At 40.7% G+C, this 26,870-nt stretch overlaps 1 protein-coding gene and 1 pseudogene across 2 annotated transcripts in view; both read right to left on the minus strand.

Annotated features, from left to right (window-relative positions):
- Positions 1–26,870, minus strand: part of LAMA1 (laminin subunit alpha 1) — a 159,749-nt gene that overhangs the window by 98,311 nt on the left and 34,568 nt on the right. Inside the window, exons 4-6 of the mRNA XM_082853408.1 lie at positions 7,420–7,662; positions 6,249–6,428; positions 3,298–3,387 (exon numbers count right to left, since the gene is read on the minus strand). Coding sequence (XP_082709534.1) covers positions 3,298–3,387; positions 6,249–6,428; positions 7,420–7,662 — 513 coding nt within the window. The remainder of the gene's footprint in view (positions 1–3,297; positions 3,388–6,248; positions 6,429–7,419; positions 7,663–26,870) is intronic.
- LOC309970524 (syntaxin-17-like) lies at positions 24,784–25,694 on the minus strand (annotated as a pseudogene). Its single transcript has one exon. The product of its transcript is annotated as a syntaxin-17-like (transcript).

Here is a 26,870-nt window from a genome sequence, read left to right on the forward strand (position 1 = left end):
ATAAAATGGACAGGCTGAAAGAAATGGACAGATTCTTATAAATGTATAAACTTCGAAGACTGAACCAGGAAGAAATAGAAAATATGAACCGACCAATCACAAGTAATGAAATTGAAACTGTGATTAAAAACCTTCCAACAAACAAAAGCCCAGGACCACATGGCTTCACAGGCGAATTCTATCAAACATTTAGAGAAGAGCTAACACCTATCCTTCTCAAACTCTTCCAAAATATAGCAGAGGGAGGAACACTCCCAAATTCATTCTACAAGGCCACCATCACCTTGATACCAAAACCAGACAAGGATGTCACAAAGAAAGAAAACTACAGGCCAATATCACTGATGAACAAAGATGCAAAAATCCTCAACAAAATACTAGCAAACTGAATCCAACAGCACATTAAAAGGATCATACACCATGATCAAGTGGGGTTTATTCCAGGAGTGCAAGGATTCTTCAATATACGCAAATCAATCAATGTGATAAACCATATTAACAAACTGAAGGAGAAAAACCATATGATCATCTCAATAGATGTAGAGAAAGCTTTTGACAAAATTCAACACCCATTTATGATAAAAACCCTGCAGAAAGTAGACATAGAGGGAACTTTCCTCAACATAATAAAGGCCATATATGATAAACCCACAGCCAACATCATCCTCAATGGTGAAAAACTGAAAGCATTTCCACTAAGATCAGGAACAAGAGAAGGTTGCCCACTCTCACCACTCTTATTCAACATAGTTTTGGAAGTTTTAGCCACAGCAATCAGAGGAGAAAAGGAAATAAAAGGAATCCAAATCGGAAAAGAAGAAGTAAAGCTGTCACTGTTTGCAGATGACATGATACTATACATAGAGGATCCTAAAGATGCTACCAGAAAACTACTAGAGCTAATCAATGAATTTGGTAAAGTTGAAGGATACAAAATTAATGCACAGAAATCTCTTGCATTCCTACACACTAATGATGAAAAATCTGAAAGTGAAATCAAGAAAACACTCCCATTTACCACTGCAACAAAAAGAATAAAATATCTAGGAATAAACCTACCTAAGGAGACAAAAGACCGGTATGCAGAAAATTATAAGACACTGATGAAAGAAGTTAAAGATGATACAAATAGATGGAGAGATATACCATGTTCTTGGATTGGAAGAATCAACATTTTGAAAATGATTCTACAACCCAAAGCAATCTACAGATTCAATGCAATCCCTATCAAACTACCAATGGCATTTTTCACAGAACTAGAACAAAAAATTTCACAATTTGTATGGAAACACAAAAGACCCCGAATAGCCAAAGCAATCTTGAGAAAGAAAAACAGAGCTGGAGGAATCAGGCTCCCTGACTTCAGACTATACTACAAAGCTACAGTAATTAAGACAGTATAGTACTGGCACACAAACAGAAAGATAGATCAATGGAACAGGATAGAAAGCCCAGAGTTAAACCCACGCACATATGGTCACCTTATCTTTGATAAAAGAGGCAGGAATATACAGTGGAGAAAGGACAGCCTCTTCAATAAGTGGTGCTGGAAAACTGGACAGGTATATGTAAAAGTATGAGATTAGATCACTCCGTAACACCATACACAAAAATAAGGTCAAAATGGATTAAAGACCTAAATGTAAGGCCAGAAACTATCAAACTCTTAGAGGAAAACATAGGCAGAACACTCTATGACATAAATCACAGCAAGATCCTTTTAGACCCATCTCCTAGAGAAATGGAAAAAAAAACAAAAAAACAAATGGGACCTAATGAAACTTCAAAGCTTTTGCACAGCAAAGGAAACCATAAACAAGACCAAAAGACAACCCTCAGAATGGGAGATAATATTTGCAAATGAAGCAACTGACAAAGGATTAATTTCCAAAATTTACAAGCAGCTCATGCAGCTCAATAACAAAAAAACAAACAACCCAATCCAAAAATGGGCAGAAGACCTAAATAGACATTTCTCCAAAGAAGATATACAGACTGCCAACAAACACATGAAAGAATGCTCAACATCATTAATCATTAGAGAAATGCAAATCAAAACTACAATGAGATATCATCTCACACCAGTCAGAATGGCCATCATCAAAAAATCTAGAAACAATAAGTGCTGGAGAGGGTGTGGAGAAAAGGGAACACTCTTGCACTGTTGGTGCAAATGTAAATTGGTACAGCCACTATGGAGAACAGTATGGAGGTTCCTTAAAAAACTACAAATAGAACTACCATATGACCCAGCAATCCCACTACTGGGCATAGACCCTGAGTAAACCATAATTCAAAAAGAGTCATGTACCAAAATGTTCATTGCAGCTCTATTTACAATAGCTCAGAGATGGAAACAACCTAAGTGCCCATCATCGGATGAATGGATAAAGAAGATGTGGCACATATATACAATGGAATATTACTCAGCCATAAAAAGAAACAAAATTGAGGTATTTGTAATGAGGTGGATAGACCTAGAGTCTGTCATACAGAGTGAAGTAAGTCAGAAAGAGAAAGATAAATACCGTATGCTAACACATATATATGGAATTTAAGAAAAAAATGTCATGAAGAACCTAAGGGTAAGACAGGAATAAAGACACAGACCTACTAGAGAACGGACTTGAGGATATGGGGAGGGGGAAGGGTGAGCTGTGACAAAGCGAGAGAGAAGCATGGACATATATACACTACCAAACGTAAGGTAGATAGCTAGTGGAAAGCAGCCGCATAGCACAGGGAGATCAGCTCGGTGCTTTGTGACCGGCTGGAGGGGTGGGATAGGGAGGGTGGGAGGGAGGGAGACGCAAGAGGGAAGAGATATGGGAACATATGTGTATGTATAACTAATTCACTTTGTTATAAAGCAGAAAGTAACACACCATTGTAAATCAATTATACCCCAATATAGATGTTAAAAAAAAAAGTATAAACATGATTTCTAACTGCACGTGATTTTCACTTGACTATCTTATAGAGAAGACCTTCAAAATTCAAAAGGTCACTGAATTGCACACTTAAAAACGATTAAAATGGTAAATTTTACGTTACCTTTTTTTTAAACACCTCCAAAAAAAAATTTATGGAAAGAATTTAATTAGAAACATATTCTCCTACCAACACAAAATTAAATTGTTTAAAAAAATTAAACCAGTTAAATTATCTGAAAATCTCTTTTTGTGGCTTGATTTTATAACTTTCAACACATGCCTTGAATAAAAAAGTGCAATGCAAATATTATAGCTACAAGTGCTATTTTGAATTTTTAGTAAAATGTGAAATACTATAACTCACCTTTATAGTTTCATCCCATGGGCAGCTACTAGCATGGCCATAACAAATACACATTCCTCCAACAGAAATGTCTTTTATTGAATAGTAATACTAAGGAAAAAGAAAGTAACAAGCAAAAATTAAAACCTCTTCTATTTCAGTGAGAAGAAAATGTTGGCACTCCAACAAATATCTCAGTTGTTATTGGTAATCAAAAACACAGATATGCATTTTAAACTATATTTCATGCACAAGTAAATATAAATAAAATATTTATGTTCAATTAATGTAAACAATGTTCAGGGCTTCCCTGGTGGCACAGTGGTTGAGAGTCCGCCTGCCGATGCAGGGGACACGGGTTTGAGCCCTAGTCTGGGAAAATCCCACATGCCACGGAGCAACTGGGCCCATGAGCCACAATTACTGAGCCTGTGCGTCTGGAGCCTGTGCTCTGCAACAAGAGAGGCCAGAACAGTGAGAGGCCCAGGCACTGCGATGAAGAGTGGCCCCTGCTTGCCACAACTAGAGAAAGCCCTCGCACAGAAACGAAGACCCAACACAGCCATAAATAAATAAATTATTCATTAAAAAAAATGTTCAAATTAGCTCATCAACAGAAACCAAAGGAGTTTAAAAAGAATTTCTCAACTTGGCTGCATCTTAAACCGAGGCAGTCATATTCAAACGCCATGTTACTGAAAACCCTAAAAATATTCCTAAATTGAACACAGCCCTATATAAAAAGGAATAACTCATGACCAATTAGGATTTATCCCATGGGTGCAGAGTTAATTTAACACACAAAAAAAATCAATAAATGTAAATCACCACATTAACAGAATAAAGGAGAAAAATCATATAATCATTTCATTAGATGCACAAAAAGCATTTTACAGAAGGCAACACCATCAATTAAAAAACAACTCAGCAAACCAGAGTAGAAGAGAACTTCTTCAGTCTAATGCAGGCGTGTCTATGGAAAACCTAGAGCTAACAGTGAAAGATTAAGTGCTTTCCTCTTGAAATCTGCTCTTACCATTTCTATTCAACATTCTATGGGAGGTGCCAGCCAGTTCAATAATGCAAGAAAAAAGAAGTCAAAAGCAAACAGAGTGCACAGTAAGACGAAACTGTCATTATCTGTAGATGACATGATTGTGTACATAGAAAATCTATCAAAAACTACTAGAATATGTGAATTTGGCAATGTCTCAATCAACAAAAATTAATTGTACTTCTATACACTAGCAATGAACAAATGGAAAATAAATGTTAGAAAGCAAACCATTAACACTAATATTCAAAAACATGAAATACTTAAAAATAAACTGAACAAAAGATTGACAAATAAACAAATAATAGATCATTGCCAAGAGGAACTTAAGAAGACAGAGGTAAGTGGGGAGGTATAGCACATTCATGGACTAGATGATCCAATATTGTCAAAATGTCTTCCAAAATTCCTCCTAACTTGATCTACGGAATCAATGGAATCCCAATGAAAGTCTTAGCAGGATTTCTTTCTTCCCTTCTTTCTTTATTTCTTTCCTACTTTCTTTCCTTCTTTCTTTCTTTCTTTCCTTCTTTCTTTCCTTCTTTTTGGTATTAATTGACAAACTGATTCTAAAATTTATAAGGAAACACAATGAACTTGGAACAGCCTAACCAATCTTGAAAAAGGACTGAGTTGGACTATTATGGTACCTGACTTCAAGATTTACTGCAGTAATCAAGAAAGACTGTTATTGGCATAAGGATAGACAAATACATCATTGGGACAGTATAGAGTCCAGAAACGCACCCACAATAATACGGTCAAGTAATTTTCAACAGGGCCCCAAAACAATTTAAAGGGAGAAAGGAAAGTATTTTCAACACATGGTGCTGGAACAATTGTATATACACATGGGGAAAAAACAACCTTCGCCTCTACCTCACACCAAATACAAAAATTAACAAGAAAAGGATAATAGACGTGAAAGCTGAAACTATAAAGCTATAACAAGAAAGCATCGGAAAATATTTTTGTAAACTTGCGATAAGCAAATATTTTTCAGAAATGAATAGAAAGCACTAACTATAAAAGAAAAACGATAAACTGGACTTCATCGAAATTAAACCATCTACTCCTCAGAAGTCATAGTTAGGAAAAGCGGATAAGCAAGAGACAAACCAGGGCAGGAGAAGGGATTTGCAGTATAGACACATCTGACAAAGGATTTCTACACAGCATATATAGAGATCTTTTATAACTCAGGAATAAGGAGATGGATAACCCAATTTAAAAATGGATAGAAATGTCATCGGATACAAATAAGGACACGCTCAACATCAGTCATCAGGGAAATACAAATTAATACCCCGAGGAGATGCCACCGCACGCACATCAGCACGGCTGAGGTGACAGTGACCGACGCCCCAATGTGTGAAAGTGTGCGGTGCACCCAGAGCCCTCACACACTGCTGGTCTGTAAAATGACACAGCTGCTTCTGATAAGGCTTAGAAAATTCCTAAAAATTAAACACATAGCTATCCTGTAACTAAGTAATCCCACTCCTACTTTATCCAAGGGATTTGGAAATGTTTGTCGCCACAAGCCTTATACGTTTACTATACCCTGAAAATATGTACGTTTTCCTGGATGTAGCTTCTATCTCAAACTTTAAAATTTTCTTCTAAGTGGGAAAAAACCCCAGCCATTCTCACTTGCTTGATCAGATGTAGAGCCAGATTAGAACGTGAAGAAATGACCACTACATCCGCTGCATGATGGCGTTATGGGATGGGTGGGGACAGGGGGACCTGAGGGCACCACGTCACAACCATAACCTCGTTTAAAGGTGGCATTTTTAACAAAGCATAACTAACGTTCTTCAACAAAAATAAGAAAAAAAGGCCAACCTGGGAGGAAAAGTCTATTTCCCTGAAACAACATAAACTTTTCAGCGGTCAGGAGCCCTGCCACACTCACTCGTCTTGTGACAATAGGGTCGAGGTCTTTAGGGTCCCGGTGGCTGAGGGTCATAAGATCGGCATTGAGGGTTCGAATGCGCTGTAAGCGCAGGCGGATGTATCGTGCAGAAGTAAATTCCAACAACTTGGGTGAAAGATCATCAGAGCTTGGTCTGCCATTGATTAGCGATGTATGAATCTAGAGATAAAGACATCAAAATAAACAAATATCAATTTTAAGCATGCAAAAAATAGCCCTGATTGTTTACATTCAGGACATAATCTTTACAGATACTATCTAAAATCAAACCAAACAATGGGGTTCTTATAGAAATCTGTCTAATATTCATTGACACTTGTGAACAGCATGATCACAGCCCAAGTTCAGTTTATTGAAGTTATTCATTGCAGTGTCTCAGAGATTGCGGGAAACTTTTAAACAGAACCACTTCTCCCAGTGAGGTGAGGGCATTTTAACGTGTATCCACAGGCTTCTCTGAAACAGATTCTAAATGTCATGAATAGACTGGCGAGAGTGAGGGAAAGTGCCAGAAAGCTTTGTAACTCCCATTTTCTCATCTCTGCTCTTGAGACAATGCAGGGCTTGCTGCAGAGTTCCTGCTGTGAAAAGCACTTGCAGGGTTTTTGTAGTTTTAGCTCATCAAGGTATGCTACCAAGGCATGGCTTGTTTTTGATTACACTCTGACCTAAGGATGTGTGTGCAGTCCGGGCATGGAGAGCACGGAGCTGGAATATTTCATGAACCATCTCCAACCCTGAACACCTCCAGGGACAGGGAGAACTTCCCAGAGAAAACTGGAAGCTCTATATTTTAGAAGCATTTTCGCTCTCTTTAATATTTTAACAAATCTTGTTGCCTTGGTGTCATGAGAAAGATGCTCTGAGAATGATCTGATGGAGTTATTAAATCACAGCACAGTGAAGGTTGAGGGATCTCCCTGAAGGGAAGAAATCAATAAAGTAAAATGTGTCAGTGGTGACATTAATCATCAGTAGACACCAGTCAATGGCACCTTAACTACAGCAGCTAGATAGTTAAAGATCTCTGTGATCTGTACCAGGAGAGCTCTATTTTGAGTGTTTCCTGTTGGCTCTGTGATGGCTAGGTTGTCCCTGGAGGTGACACTGATGAAAAAACAGATCTCCTGGCCAGCAGGGGGCGCCATACCTCTCCGTGCTCAAGCGGTACCAGCCTGGAGTAATAGGAGGTGCAGATCACTTCGTCATCTGCCCTGTAAGTGGGCGGCCCCCGTCTTGGAGTGATATTGTAATGAGTCAAACATTCCGTGTCACTAACTGCATAGTACTGCCAGGGGCTGAACTCCATGCCGTCTAGAGAATGCTCCAAGATCCAGTTTCCAGGCCGAGGGGCATTAGCAGCTTTGATGATGACGTAAGCGACTTGAAAGACCTGGAACAAAGACATTGAAAACTGTCCATCGAAAATCAGTAACAAGTGCTCAAAAACCAGAGTGCCTCTTGAGAGCGTTGCCACCCGATGATGGCCAGTGTCTCTCACTGCTCTTGAGGCTAACTGCTCATAAGTGTTAATCAGAAATGTATCTTGTAAATGTTTTCCTGGTGGCATTTGTCTTCAAAATAAACTCAAAAAATACTCACAAATAAATTTGTATTATTATTATTATTGTTGTTATTAACAGTGTTAATATTGACATGAGTGCTTGTTTTCTTGTTTCCAATGTCTTTTTCCATCAGGATTCTGAATGATAATAGTTGTATTATATTTCATTAGTAGTCGTGTTAAATGTATTTCTCATATAGTGATTTGGAGATAACACAGCTAAATATGAGAAAAAACGTCAGCCCGTTACACACTTATCACGATGGTTAAAATCCACAACACTGACAACACCAGATGTTGGTGAAGATGTGGAGCAACAGGAACTCTCATTCGTTGCTGGTGGGAATGCAAAATGGTACAGCCACTTGGGAAGACAGTTTGGTGATCTCTTAAAAAATTAAACACAGTCTTACCATACAATCCAGCAATCATACTCCTTGGTATTTACCCAAAGGAGTTGAAAACTTCCATAGGTGAATGGATAAAGGAAGTGTGACACATCCATACAACAGAATACTATTGTGATTTAAAAAATGAACTCTTAATACACAAAAAGACATAGAGTAAACTTAAATGCATATTGCTAAGTGAAAGAAGCCAATCTGAAAAGGCTATTTACAGGATGATTCCAACTATATTGCCTCTAGGCTTGTTGTTTTTTTATTTCTGGTTTTAAGCTTCTCCCCATCTTAGCCCTCACCAATTCTAGCAACACAAGAGCCCCTTAAAATTAACCCAGCTGGGGCTTCCCTGGTGGCGCAGTGGTTGAGAGTCCGCCTGCCAATGCAGGGGACACGGGTTCGTGCCCCGGTTCGGGAGGATCCCACATGCCACGGAGCGGCTGGGCCCATGAGCCATGGCCACTGAGCCTGTGCGTCCGGAGCCTGTGCTCCGCAATGGAAGAGGCCACAACAGTGAGAGGCCCGTGTACCACAAAAAAAAAAAAAAAAAAAAAAAAAAAAATTAACCCAGCTGAAGCCACAATATTTCACATTTATCTACTGAATTATTCCCTGCAAAGGACGGTTTTATCTCATTATAATAACTCTGTTCACCTACAAGAAATGTCTCCCAATAAAATTTAGTCTATAAATGGTGTAAGTGTGAAATGTTGAGTACCCATGTTCATGTGCAATTTTCCTCTAGAACACAATCACTGTTTCTAAAGCACATTAAAAGCAAAATGATGTTCTCAGATTTCAATAATCAGGAAAATAAGGAACTGTGTATCTGTTATGAAAGTTTATATCTGGAGCTGAATGTCCAATGTTTAAAAATCTAGAACCGTCTTCATCGATTTAAACCACTTATTATTTTTTGTGTGCGTGTGGTACGCGGGCCTCTCGCTGTTGTGGCCTCTCCCGTTGCAGAGCACAGGCTCCGGACACGCAGGCTCAGCAGCCATGGCTCATGGGCCCAGCCGCTCCACGGCACGTGGGATCTTCCTGGACCGGGGTACGAACCCGTGTCCCCTGCATCGGCAGGCGGACTCTCAACCACTGCGCCACCAGGGAAGCCCTAAACCACTTTTTTAAAAATTAAAATAATGCAAAGGCCATTTTGTCCTAGCATAAGTATCTCCAGAACATTCTCCTATGAACATAATTACATTTTTTTCTGATTGGAAGTTTATTTTTTTAAAAAAACCCTTTTCCCCAATTTTGTAATTCATATATTCCATAATTTATATTTTTAAAGTCTACTATTTTTTAATATTACTGGAAAACCAAACACTTCTCAGAAACACCTGGCAATTAATCTTACTGTCTCCTCTACAGCTAGTCCTGAAGAACATCAGGGTTTTTTTTAATGCAGCTTGGGGGAGGTTAGTTTCACCTTTGCAAAGTTCCAGCACTGTCCCAGAACACCATGATGGAAACCGGCCTAAGTAGCTTTTGGTTTTCATACTGATGCCCAAGCTAACTGGAGGGAGGACACCCTCTTCTTTACTCATCACTGTCCAATTGCCTTGCAACTATTTTCACCATAAAAGGAGAAGTCTATGAGCATGTGGACCACTGTGGAATATATTAAAATAGACTTCACAAATTGCAGGTGCCAAGTGAGATGGCATGATCAGGCAGCCCATTTGAGAGGGACGGAAATCAAGGTCATTTACAAATGGACTGACTGCATTTACCTTCTGTTTTCCAATTTCACATTTGAAAATGGACAGAACCAACAGGTTCCCCTCCTGTGTGCTAAGAACTTCATGTATATCATCCCATTTGACTCCAAACAACCCCATGAGTTTCAAGTCATTGTGGTTCCCATTTTACATATTTGGAAACTGATGCTTAGAGAGGTTAAAAGACAAACTACTGAGAGTTGCAGGTCCCAATGAGAAACCAGGGGTCTCACTCCAGAGTCATTAGCATCAACTAGACACCCCCCAAATGTCCACACACACTAAGGTCATTGAATTTTCTTTTTGTAACCCCAGAAAAAGACTCCTACATTCACTTGGGCGCTGGGTTCATATCTAAACAGGCACCGTGGCAATTGTTTCTGTTAACTCTGCAGTTTCTGTTGTGACGGCCCAGGATGTGTGGCGGGGAGGGGATGGAGAGTGTGCAAGGAACAAAAACTAATGCTACGTAGCGCCCGCTGTGGCCAAGGACAATGCTAAGTCCTTTATTAGAATGACTAGTCTTCAGACCCTTCCAACTACGTTCTTCTTATGAAATGTGTAGTGTCACTTCCCCCACTTTACAGATGAGGAAACCGAGGCACAGAAAGGTTACATAATCTTCCCAGGATCTCACATGTACTAATATGTAAACCACACTTCTACAGATTGCAAGGAAAAAGAATGAAACTCCCAGCTGAGCAGCTGGTGGGTACCAATCTGGTTTTCCAAACCACTGACCTCAACCAGTAGCAATTATTTCAATACCATGTTCTTGTACTTTCATCAAACCCTTGTCAGCTTTTAGACGGACAGCTTAGTCACATGTAACAAAACGTAACCCAGTGGAAGAACAACCATAATGGGAAAACTTCAGGACCATCCCTCCAAGGATCAAGGCCTTCAGCTATGAAGCTGGGCGTTGTTCTCACAGTGTCTCACTAGTTCTCTAGGTCCCCAAATTGGAGACTAGGAAACAAGCCAAGAAAGGGACTATGAAATATAAATCTGCAAAAGAGGAAGAGGAAGCTATGAAATATCTAAACGCTATTTGTTTTCACTTAAGTCACGTTATTGGCTGACTTATGTCTCCCCAAAATTCACAGGCTGAAGTCCTAACCCTTAGTACCTCAGAATGTGACTGTATCTGGAGAGGGGGTCTTTAAAGAGATAATCAAGGTCAAATGAGGTCAAATGGGTGAGCCCTAATCTCATCTGACTGGTGTCCTTTTAAGAAGAGAAGATTAGGACCCAGACGTAGGGGCAACCTTGTGAGGATACAGTGAGAAAATGGCCATCTGCAAGCCAACGGGCAAGGTCTCAGAAGGAATCAACCCTGCCAACACCTTGCTCTTGGACTTCCAGCTTCCAGAACTGTTTGCTAATAAATTTCTGTTGTTTAAGCCCCCAGGTTTCGGTATGTGCTACGGCGGCCCTAAGCAGATGAACACAAGCTAGTCTAATTCACCAATTGTGTGTTGACAGACCAGTCTTAACACCCCCTATAGAAAACGTAAGGAATTCTCTGTTGATATATAGAATTTTAAACCTTTGCCCAAATGAAATCCGTGATATTTCTGTCGCTGCTTTTTAGCATGGTTGACTAAAGTGCCTTTTCTCTCCATATAAGGTTGGCTGAACACAAAGTGATGATGAAGGGCTTTCACTAAATGCAGAGTCACTGAGGTCTTGCCAAACCTGCAGCTGATACAGCCACTTTCAAATCCACTTTCATCAGGGTTTTCTACCAAGAGGCCTTTGTTAATGATCACTGGAATGCACATAAACAGTGCCACATAAATAAAGCACACATACACCAAACACCGCTTTCTACACAGGAATCCAGACAGGAATTTCCATGTGGGCCTCAACCTTAAATATATTAAAACCCCCTCAGGCACAGAGATAAGAAAAATACACAGAGCGTAATTCTCCAATATCAGGGGCCAGCTTCAGACGTGCTCAGGGAAGCAAAGTGTTTCTTCTCCACAGAAAGCTCAGCTGCACAGGCTGCAGGGGCCCAGATACCACATGGGACCCCTGGCTGGAAATTCTCCACACAAGCACTTACCTGCCTCCAAGGCCATAATGAAACAGTGAACGGAGAATTGTTTTCTCTTACCCAATGGGAAAAACCTTTTCACAGGCAAAAGAGGTTTAGTTTTAACAGTCAAATTAAACTTTTAAAAAAGAGTTCGGTCTATTTGGTAAGTAACATTGCTCAAGTTATCCCTATAAAAGTGGTGAATCTGTGCTCTGTCAGCGTTATTTCTTAGGACCTTATGAGACAATAAGATTCAAAATGATCGTTTGAGCTAACGTTTATTACTCAAGAATAAAGAAATAACTATTTACTAGAAGTCTAATTACTAACGCAGCTATGACTCCCTTGTGGTTTTACAGAGTATGGATCACGGAACTAACTAATCAATTGATAATCATGTGAAGTAGCAACAAACACTTGGCAGAACAAGAGAAGTTTGGGGCTTGGACGTTCACTTGGCACGTAGGATCCGTGGGATACACGTTTTAGGTAAATCTCTTACGGGCAATGATCTTGAAATGTCATTTCTATTTGATTTTAGTGGCTGTTTTACTATTATTGCCTCGGTTTAGGACCAGTATACAAAATTAACAGACAAAAGGAAATAGCTTCATGAGTGAGAAGAGAAGTGTGGAATAAAATAGGTTTGTTTCTCTTTAAATTTGCTGCTGTCAATAGAAGTGCGGGATAAACACGTCAGAATCCAGTCTCTCTCCCCCCCTTTCTTTTCTTCTTGCTTTTTCCTTTTATTGAGGGTAGGAGGGACTGGCTACTTGTAATGGCAAATTTAGATCAAGTAGGTTTTTTTCCTTAAAATTCTTAAGCTTCGTGTCTCAGGAAATCAAGGAAGACTCACTTCGGAAGCAAGCTCAGATTCTTCAGGTGGACCCTGAGGAAAAGCCAGGGTGAGAAAGATGATGAACAAGGAAGGAAGGGCAGAGAGACGGGCCCATCACAGAAGTACAGGGGAACCAGGACCAGTTACCTGAAGGTGGGAAAGGGGTATTTAAAGCTCCTTCAGAAGAAGTTCTGTTTCTCAACAACTAGAAAAGTTACCTCAAAAAGAGCCCACGGGGCTGCCCTGGTGGCACAGTGGTTGAGAGTCCGCCTGCCGATGCAGGGGACACGGGTTCGTGCCCCGGTCCGGGAAGATCCCACATGCCGCCGAGCAGCTGGGCCCATGAGCCATGGCCGCTGAGCCTGAGTGTCCGGAGCCGGTGCTCCGCAACGGGAGAGGCCACAACAGTGAGAGGCCCGCGTACCGCCAAAAAAAAAAAAAAAAAGAGCCCACTATAAGCTGTCCCATGGTCCATGAGCCACTAGTTCCGTCTCAGGATGCTAGGGGGATTATCTCAAAGGATACCTGTTGCGCTACATTAAGAATCAAAACTGGAAAGTAAGAGGCTGGTTTCCGTCCTTAGTCTCCATGGATCTCCCAGTAGAATTGCTCCCAAAGTTCAATTTCACCAAGGGTTCTGGGAAGATTTTGCTAGGTTTTGTGGGAGGTGAGTTGGAACGACCTCAAAAGCACAGCCAGGCAGGTCACCAAATGTCCTTTGTGGGGATCTTCACTGCTTTCCCCCACCTGTAGGTGCCGGGTGACAGCTGAGCCCCAAGAATGAGATAAACCCGCTGCAAAATGCAGTTACCGGCCATTCTAGGACCTGGGAAATGCAAAGAGCGGCTTTCCCATCCCCCGACTCCTGACCACCGGTCAGCCAGAGCCATCGGTTTTCACCCAGGAACATCTCAGTCTTTGCAATTACATTGGGCTTTTCCCCCAAATGCAGTGCAGTTTGTTCACAGGGGAACAGAGGGGGCAGTAAATACCATTCCTTCCTTTCCCTCCCGAATGTGCAGGGGGCTTGGGAGTCCATCATGGAGATGGAAGGAAGTCAGCAACGTTCCAGGAAAAAGCTAAGCTGGAGGTGGCGGCCTCGACGGTGGCTGCAGAGGTCAGCCTGACACTCTGCCTCTGGTGGCACAGGCTGAGTGGACACACGCTCGATGGCCTTGTCCTGTGGGTCAGGGACCTGGGCCTCCTGAGAACAGCCTGCCCAGAAGAGAGACAGATGGAGCCCCGGAGTGATGTGGTCAGCTCGTCTCCCAGTTAGAAAAATGGCTGCCCCTCTCCTGGGGGGAGGGCAGGCAGCAGAGATGTTACTGTCAGAGAAGCTCGCCTTCCTCCCCCAACCAGGACACAGGACACTGGGACCAAGGACGCCCCTAACACCTTTTCACTGGAGATTCATTCAGTGAACACTGATTGAGCATCTGCTTTGGAACATGACCGTGGCGGGTGCCACAAAAACAGCGGTGAAGTGGGGGACACGGTCACGGTGGCCTGGATGCCCTGATGGGGAGACAGAGGTGGGCCAAGTCCCCCAGGAGAAGGACGGAAGGCGGCCAGGGTGTCTGGCGGGGGCCAGCCTAGTCTGGAGAAGGGGTGGTCAGGGAAGGCTTGCCTGCAAAGTGGGGGAGACTGAGTAGGAAATGTCTAGGTAAAGAGAGGGAGGTCAGAGGGATGGAAAGTGGGACCCTGCGGGGCCAGAGCATGGAGTGTGGGACATGGCAGGAGGCCCGGTTGGCTTGAGTGTCGAGACGGGAGGGGACTGGACAGGGCAGGGCTCTCTGCGAAACGTTAAAACTTCTAGACCATTCGAAGACCCTAAACCAGGGAGTTACCAGGTCACCAGGGATGAAAAGATTGGGTGCCGGAACTGGATGCTGGTGCCGGGAAATCGTGAGAGCTGGTGGTGTTGACACAGTGAAGACCAAGACTAAAGTAGAGAAAAAAGCCAGCGGGTCTTAAAGAGTTTGCCAGAAGGTCCAGTGTGAGTGAGAAAGAAAACACGGAGGCCCAGCAGGGCTTTCCAGCTTTGGCCAGACCCCCTCTCCACCTCAGGAAGATGGGACAGGTCTCCCCGACATGGCCCCAAAGCCCACACTTTGCCCTTCTTCCCTCAGTCCCAGAGAATGTCTGGCTGAAAACATGTGAAAGCTTCTTTTCACTTCCTCTCTTGGTCCTCACGTTGACCTATGGTGCCCGGCAGGTCCAGCAACGGTTAGCAGCAAACCGCCTGACAGCCCTCTTTTCATCCCTCATCGTGAGAAAACAGTTCAATTGCACCTCAGAAAGTAAAAGGGGCCCCTAATCATTAAGCCTCACAAATCCAACTGGCGACACCGTCTAGAAAAGCTGTGCAAATCTGCACTTGACTAACTCCATTAAACATTAACCTGTGAGTTACACATTTACAACCTCTAGACGCAATAATTTTGTGTTTCTTTCACTAAATCTAGCTGAATCGCTTATAGTTTTAGCCCTAGAGAGATTAGAAAGCATTTTTTGTTTTTGCAAGATTTCACTCAGTACATGGACCCTTGGTCTACATGCTATTTGAAGATTCTCATCTTTCTTTAGGTACCTCTAACTTCAATGAGCATCTATCATTCGTCAGGCATCAAGCTGACACTTCATCACATTTAAAGCTTTTTTTAAAAAGGAATATCTAAACAAAGGTCTTATACAGGAAGGCTTTTGTTTATTTAAAAAAGTGCAGTGGGAAGCTAAGTGGCACAGCTGCATGGAAAACAAGATGGCGGTTCCTCAAGAAAGAAACTTAGAATTACCATGTGATCCAGCAATTCCACTCTGGGTATATACCTACAAGAACTGAAAGCAGGGACTCAACAACAGATATCTGGACAACAATGTCTATTGAAGCACTATTCACAGTAGCCAAAAGATGGAAACAAACCAGATGTCTACCACGGATAAATGGCTAAACAAACTCTGGGATACAAGGGAATATTATTCAGGTGTGAAAGTTTGATACCCGCTACAATATAGATAAAGCTGGAGGACATTATGCTAAATGAAGTAAGCCAGACACAAAAGGACAAATACTGCATGATTCCACTTACATGAGTTACCTAGAATAGTCGAATTCATCGAGACCCAAATCAGAATTGCGGAAAATGGGGACAGGGGAGGGGAGGATGGGAAGGTACTGTCTAATGGGGACAGAGTTTCAGTATGAGATGATGGGAAAGTTCTAGAGAGGGATGGTGGCGATGACTGCACAACAATGTAAATGCACTTAGTGCCAGTGAATTGTACACCTAGAAATGGTTTAAATGGTAAATTTTATGTTATGTATATTTTACCATAAGAAAAAAAAAAGATGTGAAAATAAGGAGAGAAAAGTGAATGATACAAAGACTCAACTTTTTGTGGAAGATGGAGATTTCTAAATTGAAAATGACGAGGGACCAACCCTGGAGAAGCCAACCGAGCCATCTGGAGGGCAAGCTAGCAGCTCAGAGGGGATGCGTGAAACCCTGTCTTTCCCATGACCCCATTTCTCTCAGTTTCTTACTAAGCTCTAGTGGGGCCTGATGACACGTCACAAAATACAAAACTGGAGCCCAAACTGTTAGGGTTTGAGAGTGAAAGGAGACCCCTGAGTGACGTGGCTGGAGACTCTCAGCTCAGAGGGCGGCATCTCCTCCTGGTGACGTTGACTAAGTGCCCGGCTGACCTCTGGGCAGCCCTATTCTTGGCCTGGCCCTGGAGTCTGGTGCAGCATTGTAAATGATCCTAAATGGTGAGCATCTCAATGGAGGCCTAAGAAACAGTTATTTCACGGGCTTTCTTGTGCTTCTAGCACCTGAAGAACAAAGATAAATATCTTCTGATTGTATGCCATAAAATAGAGAAAACAAAATTTTAAATTATAAGACTGACAATTCTCATGGTCACCTAATAGCGGGGAAAAGGTATTGGACACTATTAAAACAACACTAGATAGGTCACTTTATGATCTTACTTTTAGAAAGATGATTAAGAATAACTCAAATTTGATTAAAAAAACTATTATAGAGGGGGTATATGGAAACTCAATTTTTCTGTAAATCTAAAACGTCGCTATAAAATAAAGTCTATTAATTTAAAAAGACACACAAAACAAAGGAACAGAACTATTTACACACATTATAATAGTTATCAGTTATTCTAAGAAAGCTTAAACCCCTCCGGTTGGCTGCACAGAAGCTAATAAGTGGTTTTCAGGCTTCACCAAACTTCTCAGGTATGTGGGCTTAGATAGCTGTGGCATCCCAGCTAATTATCTGCAGGTTTTAAATTGATCTCACAGTTTTCCCAGCCTTCATTTCCGGACCTTATGGGGCATGGAGGCCACCAAGCCAGGACGAGCCAGTGCTCTCCAAGTATCTGTGCAGAAATTTCAAAGGAGAACAGAGCTGAATGCACTGGCACAAGCAGGCCCAGTCCCTAAAGAGTTTCCACCTTTGTCACTACGTTGGCAGCCTCCTCACCTCACCAAGGCCAATGCTTGCAGAGTCAGACTTCCAGAATTACTCTCCACCCTCCTCCCAAAAAGGCAGTGATTAACAGATCTTAAATTTCTTACAATCCAGAGAATTACAGAAGGTAATTTAATGTTTCCCAGGATTCAGGCTTAAAGTGATAAATCCAGCTGTGTTCTCTACACCCCACTGCATTACTCACAACGAATACTGTGAATACGGATCTACATGTTATTCCGATTTCTCACATTGTAAGTGTGAAATAACAAATAGAAAAACACTTTATAAAATGCACGATACAGATGTAAGGTATCACTATCAGATTTGTAATCACTTTCCCTAAGCGCCATAGTTATTCTGCTGACAACTGGCACCTCTCAAGATGATGATATTTGCAGTTCATTCAATTTTTTTCTCATTTGTTATGACTTGAAAATTCTGTTCTGCCTCTTACACTGATTTTCAAATATCTGAAACTGTCACCACCATTTGACAAAGCATTTGCCTCATCAGAGGTAAATAATCATGGCATAATTTACACATGTGAAGGTTATAAACAAGACCAAACAGATATTGTCTAAGCATCTGAAGTCAGCCCAGTGCTCCCAAATATATGTTCAATACAGTGACCAAATGTAAATAAATGAATATATGCTATATCTGAATGAATGAGTGAATGAATGAATAAGTAAGTTCCTTGCTATTCAATTAACAGAGAACAAAGAAAGAAAGAACCTTGCTGCTGAGAGGTTGTGAGACACACTCTTTTATTCACTGTTAGTGAGTATATAAATCGAGCAATATTTTTGAAAAAAAATAATAAAAATTAATTTTCAAAAATGTTTAAGCTCTTTTGTTTTTGTTTTTTTGTTGTTGTTGTTGTTGAATGAGTGAATTTATTGCATGTTTCCTTATATAAGCACCACTTAGCAACATCATAAGTGAATTCAGTAAGCTTTACAGAATTTGTAGAAATTCTCACCATTGGGCCATTTTTTTGTGCTGACCCTTGCTAACACCAAGGGTTTTAACAATAAAATGGAAAACATCTTTAGGGGGTTAATTAATGAAACCTTGGTAAACATCTTTTTTAGTGATTAACCTTAATAAAAGACAATCTCAAGTACTTGAGAAATGTATGGATAACATGTATGTACTAGAGTAATTTCCTCAAATATTTATTAGTCAAGTTTCTCACAGGAGCTGGACAATGGTCCGTTCAAGTCTGGAGTATCTATGCTGCTAAATTAAAATCATGCTTTGGCTATCCAATGCACAGGTGACAAGACTGACGTTGTTTTGGAGGTTAAGAAATTGAATGTAATTTCCTCTGAGGGGACAAAAGTTTTCTTCTCCTTAGGAAACAACTTTTAGACTTATTCAAGAGCTGAAACAAAACTCAGCTGACTAGTTTTGTAAAATGTAGTATTACAGAAATTGCTTTAGTCTGGAAAAAATGTAAACATAGTTTATTACCAGTTTGTACCTTCACCATAGAAAAACCTTAAAATCATTCTTGTGGAATGTCTGATTTTCAGTGGCATTGTCAGATGGTTGAGTAGTGAGTCTGAAGAGACAAAGCTGGGGCCAGTATATGGAAGGCTGAACTTTATAAGGTATTCAACAGGATCTGCTGAAAATATTTCAGCAGAAAAATGAAAGACAGTTCTTGTGGCAGTGATGTGAGGAATGGCCTAAAGTTGGGGAAGATGAGGTAGCGGATGGGAGGTAATAAAGTCTTTTACTGGACTGATGGCTACGAATATATTTAAGAAATGAATGCGACTAATATTCAAACAATTAACAAGACCCAGTAAGAGGCTAGATAGAAAGAATGGAGAATCCCTGACTAGAATGGGAGAAAGCAGCAACCCCTGAGGAAAAGCTTACTATCAGAGACAAAGCCAAAGGTAGAGCTCTGATCTCCTGATTCCCCATCCAATTCTCTTTCCACTGTAGCTGTTGACTGATTTGGAATGTTAAAGCTGGTCTGAAAGACCACAGGCTTCAGTAGGCAACCTGATATGGCATAACAAAAACTCAGTTAAATTACTTTGAGGATTATTTTTTCTTAGACCATGGTTATAATTCTAGCTTTTGTGCTAACTAGCTTTAATCTTGGGCAAATCATTTGCCTTTGACACCTCTTACGTTTTTATATGAATTTATTTCTTTTGTTAATATTGCACAGACGTTTTTCTTGTCTCCCACAATAAATAATTTCTTTGAGGGCAGTAATATGGACTATAGGTGGATCTCCTACCGTTGATTGTTTATCATACCTAAGCAGTGGCTCTGTGAAATGGTGTCAAGTTAATGAATATAAATAGTTGAGAACATCTTGTTAGAAACAACACGAAATGTTAATAGAAACACAAACAGGGCTTCCTGGGTGGCACAGTGGTTGACAGTCCGCCTGCCGATGCAGGCGACACGGGTTCGTGCCCCGGTCCGGGAAGATCCCACATGCCGCAGAGCGGCTGGGCCCGTGAGCCATGGCCGCTGAGCCTGCGCATCCGGAGCCTGTGCTCCACAACGGGAGAGGCCACAACAGTGAGAGGCCCACGTACCGCAAACAAAACAAAACAAAACAAAAGACCCCCACACAAACAGAACCTGAACTGTTCACATTAATTTCGGCTAGTGGGGAAGCTTCCCTACCTTTCATTAGGCCTCTGACTACTTAAAAAGAGTTTCTAGCATTCATAAGTACCTGATAGCCACCGCCATGTTATACTTTATCAGGAGAAGAAAATGTCCCATTTCACAGGAGAACCATTTCCCCACACTCTTCTTCATCCTTCCTCCCAAAGGTTTCATGTGGCAGCAACGAAGGGCAAGGGGCACCCTGAAAACGACCTTTCCATTTTTAAGTTAACACAAAGAATGGCTTGGTTTGGCTTCTGTGACTTTCACTGGAGAAAAAAGCTGTACACTATATATGTAAGTTTCTTAGTTTCTTGTGATAGATAACCCCGGTATTCAGTCCTTACTCCTGTGCAAACTACTTTAGGGCACTTACAGGCAGGCAGGCAGCCCACAGAGGAAGGCTTTTGGATTCGCAGAACTCTCCCTATACAGCACTCGGTGTCAGTATAACCTGAAAGTTCTTGCCCCAGGAACTCTGGCCAGCACACCCTTTTCTGGGGCTTCTTAGGTTATTGGCTCCAGCATAGGTGGGTAGGAGAGCTAAATCAGCAGAAGAAAAGCAAAACTGAGGAAGGAAGAGAGGAGAGGTCATAAGAACAAGGGAGCAGAGTCTGCGACTAATAAACACTGAGATGGCTTTTTTATGTGATTTGTAAAATGTCTTTAGAGGCAATTCCAAAAGAAAAGTTTCAAAAATATTCTAAGTAATATCAGCATCACTACAATAAGTGCATGGCCTCCCAAGCGTACCATTTTAAAGAATAATCATTTGATTCTATGAGTTATATGATTGTTTTAAAAAATATTAGAGTTTATTTTAAAATTCAATATAAAAAGCACGCTTAAGTGATGGCTGTGACCCACAAATATAAGGAAATTTGTAGGATGTGTGGGTGGGATGGAAACGCTATTAATTTTATAGTCTAAGGACTAAATTCAGTGCTATGTACTTCTGCACTGGCCACCATTAAAAACTGAGGCTGCTGGACATTTGATGAGGAAACACAAGATTTTAAGAAAAGTGAAAATGAACGGCATGTGTAATTTCAAAGCAAGCCTGCCTTACAGAATATATGGGTGTTTGGGTGAAGCAGAGCGAATAGTCCATCTCAATTTTAATATACAGAAGCAACACCGTATGAGAGTAACAGAAGTTTTTGTAGCTCAACAGACCTAGTTTACATCCTGGCTTCACCCTTTTGTAGTTGAAGAACCCTCTGAAAATTATTTAGCTTCTCTGAGACCCAGTGTCCTTACCTGTAAAATGTCTAGTGAAGGGCCTGGCAAACAGAAAATATTCCATAAATAACAGTGCCTCTGTAAGGGTGGGTTTTTTTTTTTTTTCAAACTAAGGGTCAAAACCCTTTGGTAGATTATGAAATCAATTTAGTAGGTTACAACTAGCATCTTTTAAAAACTAAAACAATAAAAAACATCAGAGTGCACTGCACATAATGGTAAGTATTGTTCCATAATGCATATGCTGAGTTTTGATATAAATGCTTTTTTACTCTGGATTACAACCAAAAAGTTTCAAAGTCTCTGTTCTACAGAGAAATTATCAGATTATTATATTAAAAAGGCTTTAAGAGTGCTGCCTTTATCCAAATGAGACTCTGTAAATTTTAAGAACTTAATCAAAGTGTTCCTTACCTTCTAACTTGTTGCAGTAAAAATAAGACATGAATCATAGAGAAGATAAATTTAATCTGCTACTGTAGGGCATTAAATTCCATTTTAAGATTGGTTTCTGTGTTATATTGACTAATTTATACTTCTAAACACTTTATAGTTTATACGTACATCATTTATAGTTGATTAAACACATCTAGAAATTTCTACAAAAAGTTGGCTATTAGCTTCTATTATGGGGAAATTAGATACAATTTCTAAATAATTTTAAATTATAAAACTTTTAAAAAGGATTGCAACTTGCCTAAGCATGAAGACTGCTAGAGTAATATTCCCATCCTGATGAGTAGTAAAACTCAAAGGCCTCTATGAGCACATACAGTGATGTCCCACACTGGCTCAGTAAAAAGGAGAGCTCCCAAAACAAACTGTGAGGGTCAATAACAGGCCTCTTTTCTCCTTCAGGTCTTGATGTAGAACCAGCCTGACAGTAGAATGAGTCCCTAGTGCTGTTAAGATGGTGAGCTAGCCAATTTTAGGTTGGCAGAATAGGAATTTTAGGTTGGCTGAAGGGTAGAATACTAGAAATTACAGGATTCAATGATACAGCTGAATCTTGATATAACTGTATCTTAAATTTATAATTTTAGCTGACCAGGCCAGATTGGCTATTAGTAGAACCTATGGGACTGAAGTTTAGGAATCTTGTTTTAAATTAGCGCCCTGGGCAATTCTGATCCTCATTCTGGTTTGAACGCCCTGTGTTAAAGGGACAGCAAGGATCCAAAAATACAAAAGGATGGAGTTCAAAAGGATTTATCCCAACCTTACAGGTATCCAATGTCAAATACTGGATCAGACTCTGACACTCAAAGTACTTCCTTCTTGGTATTATATTAAAGATATGAGTCAGCAGGTAGAAATACTTGATGTTTTCCAGTTACTTAAGAACAATAAGAAATGGTATGCTGCTTCATTGGAATTCACTGATGAGAAGCAAAAAGTATGAATGAGAAAGGTCTCTTTAGATCAGACACAGAAGTAAAAGGTAGCAATCAATAAAAGTTATTAAGAGTAAACTCAGCAAGAGAGAAGTGATAAATCATTCAACAGCTTGATGAATCCATTTGGCGCCTGAGCAGAGATCTCATACCTTTTGTGGTGTAGGTGCCCTTTCCTCTGTCCTCAGAAAAAATAAAGAATAAGGCAAAAGGTGGTTCCTTCCTATTTCAAATGAGGTGAGAGTACAGGATAAGTCTGCCTATAATCTTAAGTTCTTTTTTCCTAAATTTAAAACTTTTCTGCTATTTGAGATGGACATTGGGTTGGGCTGAGCCATGCTTGCTGTCAATGTCAAGTGTTGAGATTAGCACCACAAATCCTCCACCAGGACTGAGTCTTGGCATCAGGCTTTGTCCATCATCAACCTTGAATGTGAGAAAAGGCAAGCATGAATGCCATTCTTGGGAAGAAACAGCAGCTGTGCAAGGTGAAAGAAATCACAGGAGACAGCAAAGCCTGGGGAAAAGGATGGTAGTAACAGAAGTGAGGTAGAAAGCTAGTCCTTAGCTCCTCCAACTGCCAGCTGAAGAGACTTAGGGTCAAACACTCCCTGCACGGCAAGTACATGAGTCCCCTGAAATTGTAAGATGCCCCAAGAAATGATCTGCTGTTCCCCCCTTGCTTATTTTTTAGCTCAAACTCTAACAACGTTGAAAGTATTTGGAGACTGACACCTCTCTTTCTCTCACTTTCTTTTTTACCTAGAGGTTACAGGAGAGGATGAACAGAGATGGCAGCCAATACCAAAAAGAACCAAAACAACAGCAACAAAAAACAAACAAAAAAACCAAAACAGATTATGAGAAAAGTCTGCATTACACATGGGTAGAATTCACCCCATAAGTCAAAGAACTTTTCAAAATTACAAGGCAGGGAAGGCAGAGGGGACTAGATATTTCAGGTGTTAAGAGACAGGCTGTTAAAGTCCCCCACTATTATTGTGTCACTGTCGATTTCCTCTTTTATAGCTGTTAGCAGTTGCCTTATGTATTGAGGTGCTCCTATGTTGGATGCATATATATTTTTAATTGTTGTATCTTCTTCTTGGATTGATCCCTTGATCATTATGTAGTGTCCTTCCTTGTCTCTTGTAACATTCTTTACTTTAAAGTCTATTTTATCTGATATGAGTATTGCTACTCCAGCTTTCTTTTGATTTCCATTTGCATGGAATATCTTTTTCCATCCCCTCACTTTCAGTCTCTATGTGTCCCTAGGTCTGAAGTGGGTCTCTTGTAGACAGCATATATATGGGTCTTGTTTTTGTATCCATTCAGCGAGCCTGTGTCTTTTGGTTGGAGCTGTATACAAAAATAAATAAAATAAAATTCAAAAATTAAAAAAAGAGGCTGACAGAGCAAGCTTAGTGACTGGCCTTATAAGTCTACCACTTGAGACTCTGCGTTCTTTATTTACAGAGAGGCAGAAAAAAGAGTTCAGAGAAGAGGCCAGTGTCACAAATTAAGATATCTGAAAGAGAAGGCGGGCCTTTCTTTCCATTTTCTTACACTATTTGTTTCCTTCACTTGAAACTATTGTTAGACCAAATTGCAATAGGGTTCACCAAATGGACTCCATTAATGCAATTCAATTGTGCCCCTTGCTAGCTCCTGATTTCCCTATTTGATACAAAAAGCTACTGAACTTCCATTCTTTTCTCTGCTAAAATGCCTAAATAATCTATATTTAGGAGATAAAGAAGCATATTTACAATATGCTTAGCCTTGGAGTCTCCATGTCAGAGTTATGGAAGAAACTGTTCTGAAAACTGTCCTTCTGTAACCCAACATGTTCACACATCGCAAGTCCTTATCAAAGTTATGGGTTGGGTTTTCACATTTCCAGGTAAAGAGTCTGCTCCCTGGCAGTCCTTAAACTTTACCTGCCAAACACTGTACACCCTCAGTCCAGGCTTCTCAGTATCTAACATCCCCATTAACACCCCAGCAAACAACAAAATATATGCACTTATCACAGTTCAATCCCACTTGAGCATTGATAGCCACTATTTTGATATAATCATGTTCATGTTCCAAAAGCTGATGAGTGTCCAACAGCAGCAAAGGATAGACATGTTGGCACCAATAATACTGAAGTTTGGTTTTTAACTGCATTTTTTGTCAGTTTGGCTGGAAAGATTTGGACAGCTGGAAGTGAGCTTCTGCATCACTTTCTGTTTCTTTCTTTGTAACAATTTTCCACCTGTGAAGCCCACCACCCCACCACCAAGCGCAGCTGCAATTCCTGCCACTCTGAAGCCTGCAAGGAGGCCAGTCGGGCCCCCACCATTCCTCCGATGAGATTACCTGCCACAGGCAGAGCTGCCAGCTTGTACTTTGCAGCCTTCCCCAAGTTTTTGGTTCCCTCTTCAACACTCACAGCAGCACTGTTGATATGGTCTTCAACGCTGTCAATCTTCTCCTGCTGAGAATTCACTAGGAGAGAGAAATCAGTGACCAGTTGGCTAAGTTCAATTAAGTTCGCCTCTAAGGTTTCCCATGATTCTGCAGCATTTTGATCTCGAGGAATTTCAGGCAACACATATATCTGAGTCATACTCTGAGGATTAGCTTCAACTTCAGTAGCGTGAAATGTTCCACCAACAGCCATGGATCTGGTCAAAGAAGGCTGTAATAAGGTTTCTTCATCATTAAATTGTTTCTTAAGTTCTTCTACAGATTCTAGATGGAGTTGAAGAAATTCTGCTGTGGCTGCTGATGCTTCTTCTTTAACAGGATCTATCATTCTCTTCAGAAGTCCTAGGCCATCCCTTTGGACTTTCAAACAAAGCTTCTCCATTTCTCGGATACTGGAGTGGAGTTGCTGAACTGTACGTCCTGCATTGATATGCTCTTCATGCAACCTGTCCCAGATTCTGCACCTCCGATACTTCTCAATATTTAGCTGGTGCTTTCTTAACCTCTCCAGGTCTGTTGGGATTACTCTCTTAGTAAATTTCTGAAGAGCTGGTTCAAGACGGCGTAAAAATTTCACTTTTTATTCATCTTCAGACATCCTAAAAAAAAGTTGTGTCTCTTCTACTTGCAACAACTACCTCCTCCACTCATGTAGAATAACCTGGTGCCCTGCTCCCTGCGGGGCAACCCTCCCGCGCGCGGGGCTGGCACCCAGCCCACATTGCGGCCAGGGCCCTACGCCCCCAAGGCGGCCTCTCACGATCCTGTTTAAGCTCTTTGACCCAGAAATCCCATTTCCTGGAATCTACGCTAAAACATAATCAGCACTGCAGCTGCAAAACTACTCAGATGTTTGTTGCAGTGTAATTTATAAAATTACAATCACCTTAAATGTTCAACAGTGTAAGCAGGTTAAACAAATCTCTGTATACCCAGATGATGACATTATTCTGCCATTAAAAATTGTTACAGAAATTCAGATACCAGCCATGAAGAAGAAATTGGTACTGCCTAGCCCTCTGGCAATAAACAACTAGAAACTGGACGAAGGGTTTTCTACTGAAGCCACTTTCTAGGCTGGTGTGTCAATGTCTTACAAAGTTAAATGTGCACACGTCCATTGGCCAAGCAATTTCACTCCTTAAGAAATAAAAACATATGTCCAGAAAGACTTTTATAGAATGTTCACTGCAGCTTTATTTACAATAGACAAAACTGTAGCAACTAGTAGACTAAAAAGTTCTGGAGAGCTAATGCACAATATTGTGATTATAGTCAACAATACTGGATTATAAACGTCAGAGTTGGAATTATTTTCAATACAGAAAAAGAAATGATAATTATGTGACGTGATAAAGGTGTTAGCTAACACTGCTGTAGTAATCATATTGCAATATATAAACCTATCAAACCAACGTGTTTTGTACCTCAAACCTACACAACGTTATTTTCAATTATATCTAAATAGATGAATAAAACAGAATAAAATAAAATAGGCACTGACAGAAGAAATTATAATAACCCAAACACCCTAACAAGAGGATGGATAAACAAAGTGTGGTATATTCACGGAGTGAAATATTGCTCAGAAATAAAGGAACAAACCACTAAAAGCAACAATGGGGGAATCTCGCGGACATAATGCCAAGAGAAAGAAGGCAGACACAAGAAAGACAGGTTGTGTGATTGCATTTATATGACGTTATATAACAGGCAAAGCCAATCAAAGTGAAAAAATATTCAGAACAGTGGTTCCTCTGGCCAGCGGGTGTCG

The sequence above is a fragment of the Leucopleurus acutus genome, assembly GCF_964270905.1.
Source record: "Leucopleurus acutus genome assembly, chromosome: 13".
Classification (NCBI taxonomy): Eukaryota; Metazoa; Chordata; class Mammalia; order Artiodactyla; family Delphinidae; genus Leucopleurus; species Leucopleurus acutus.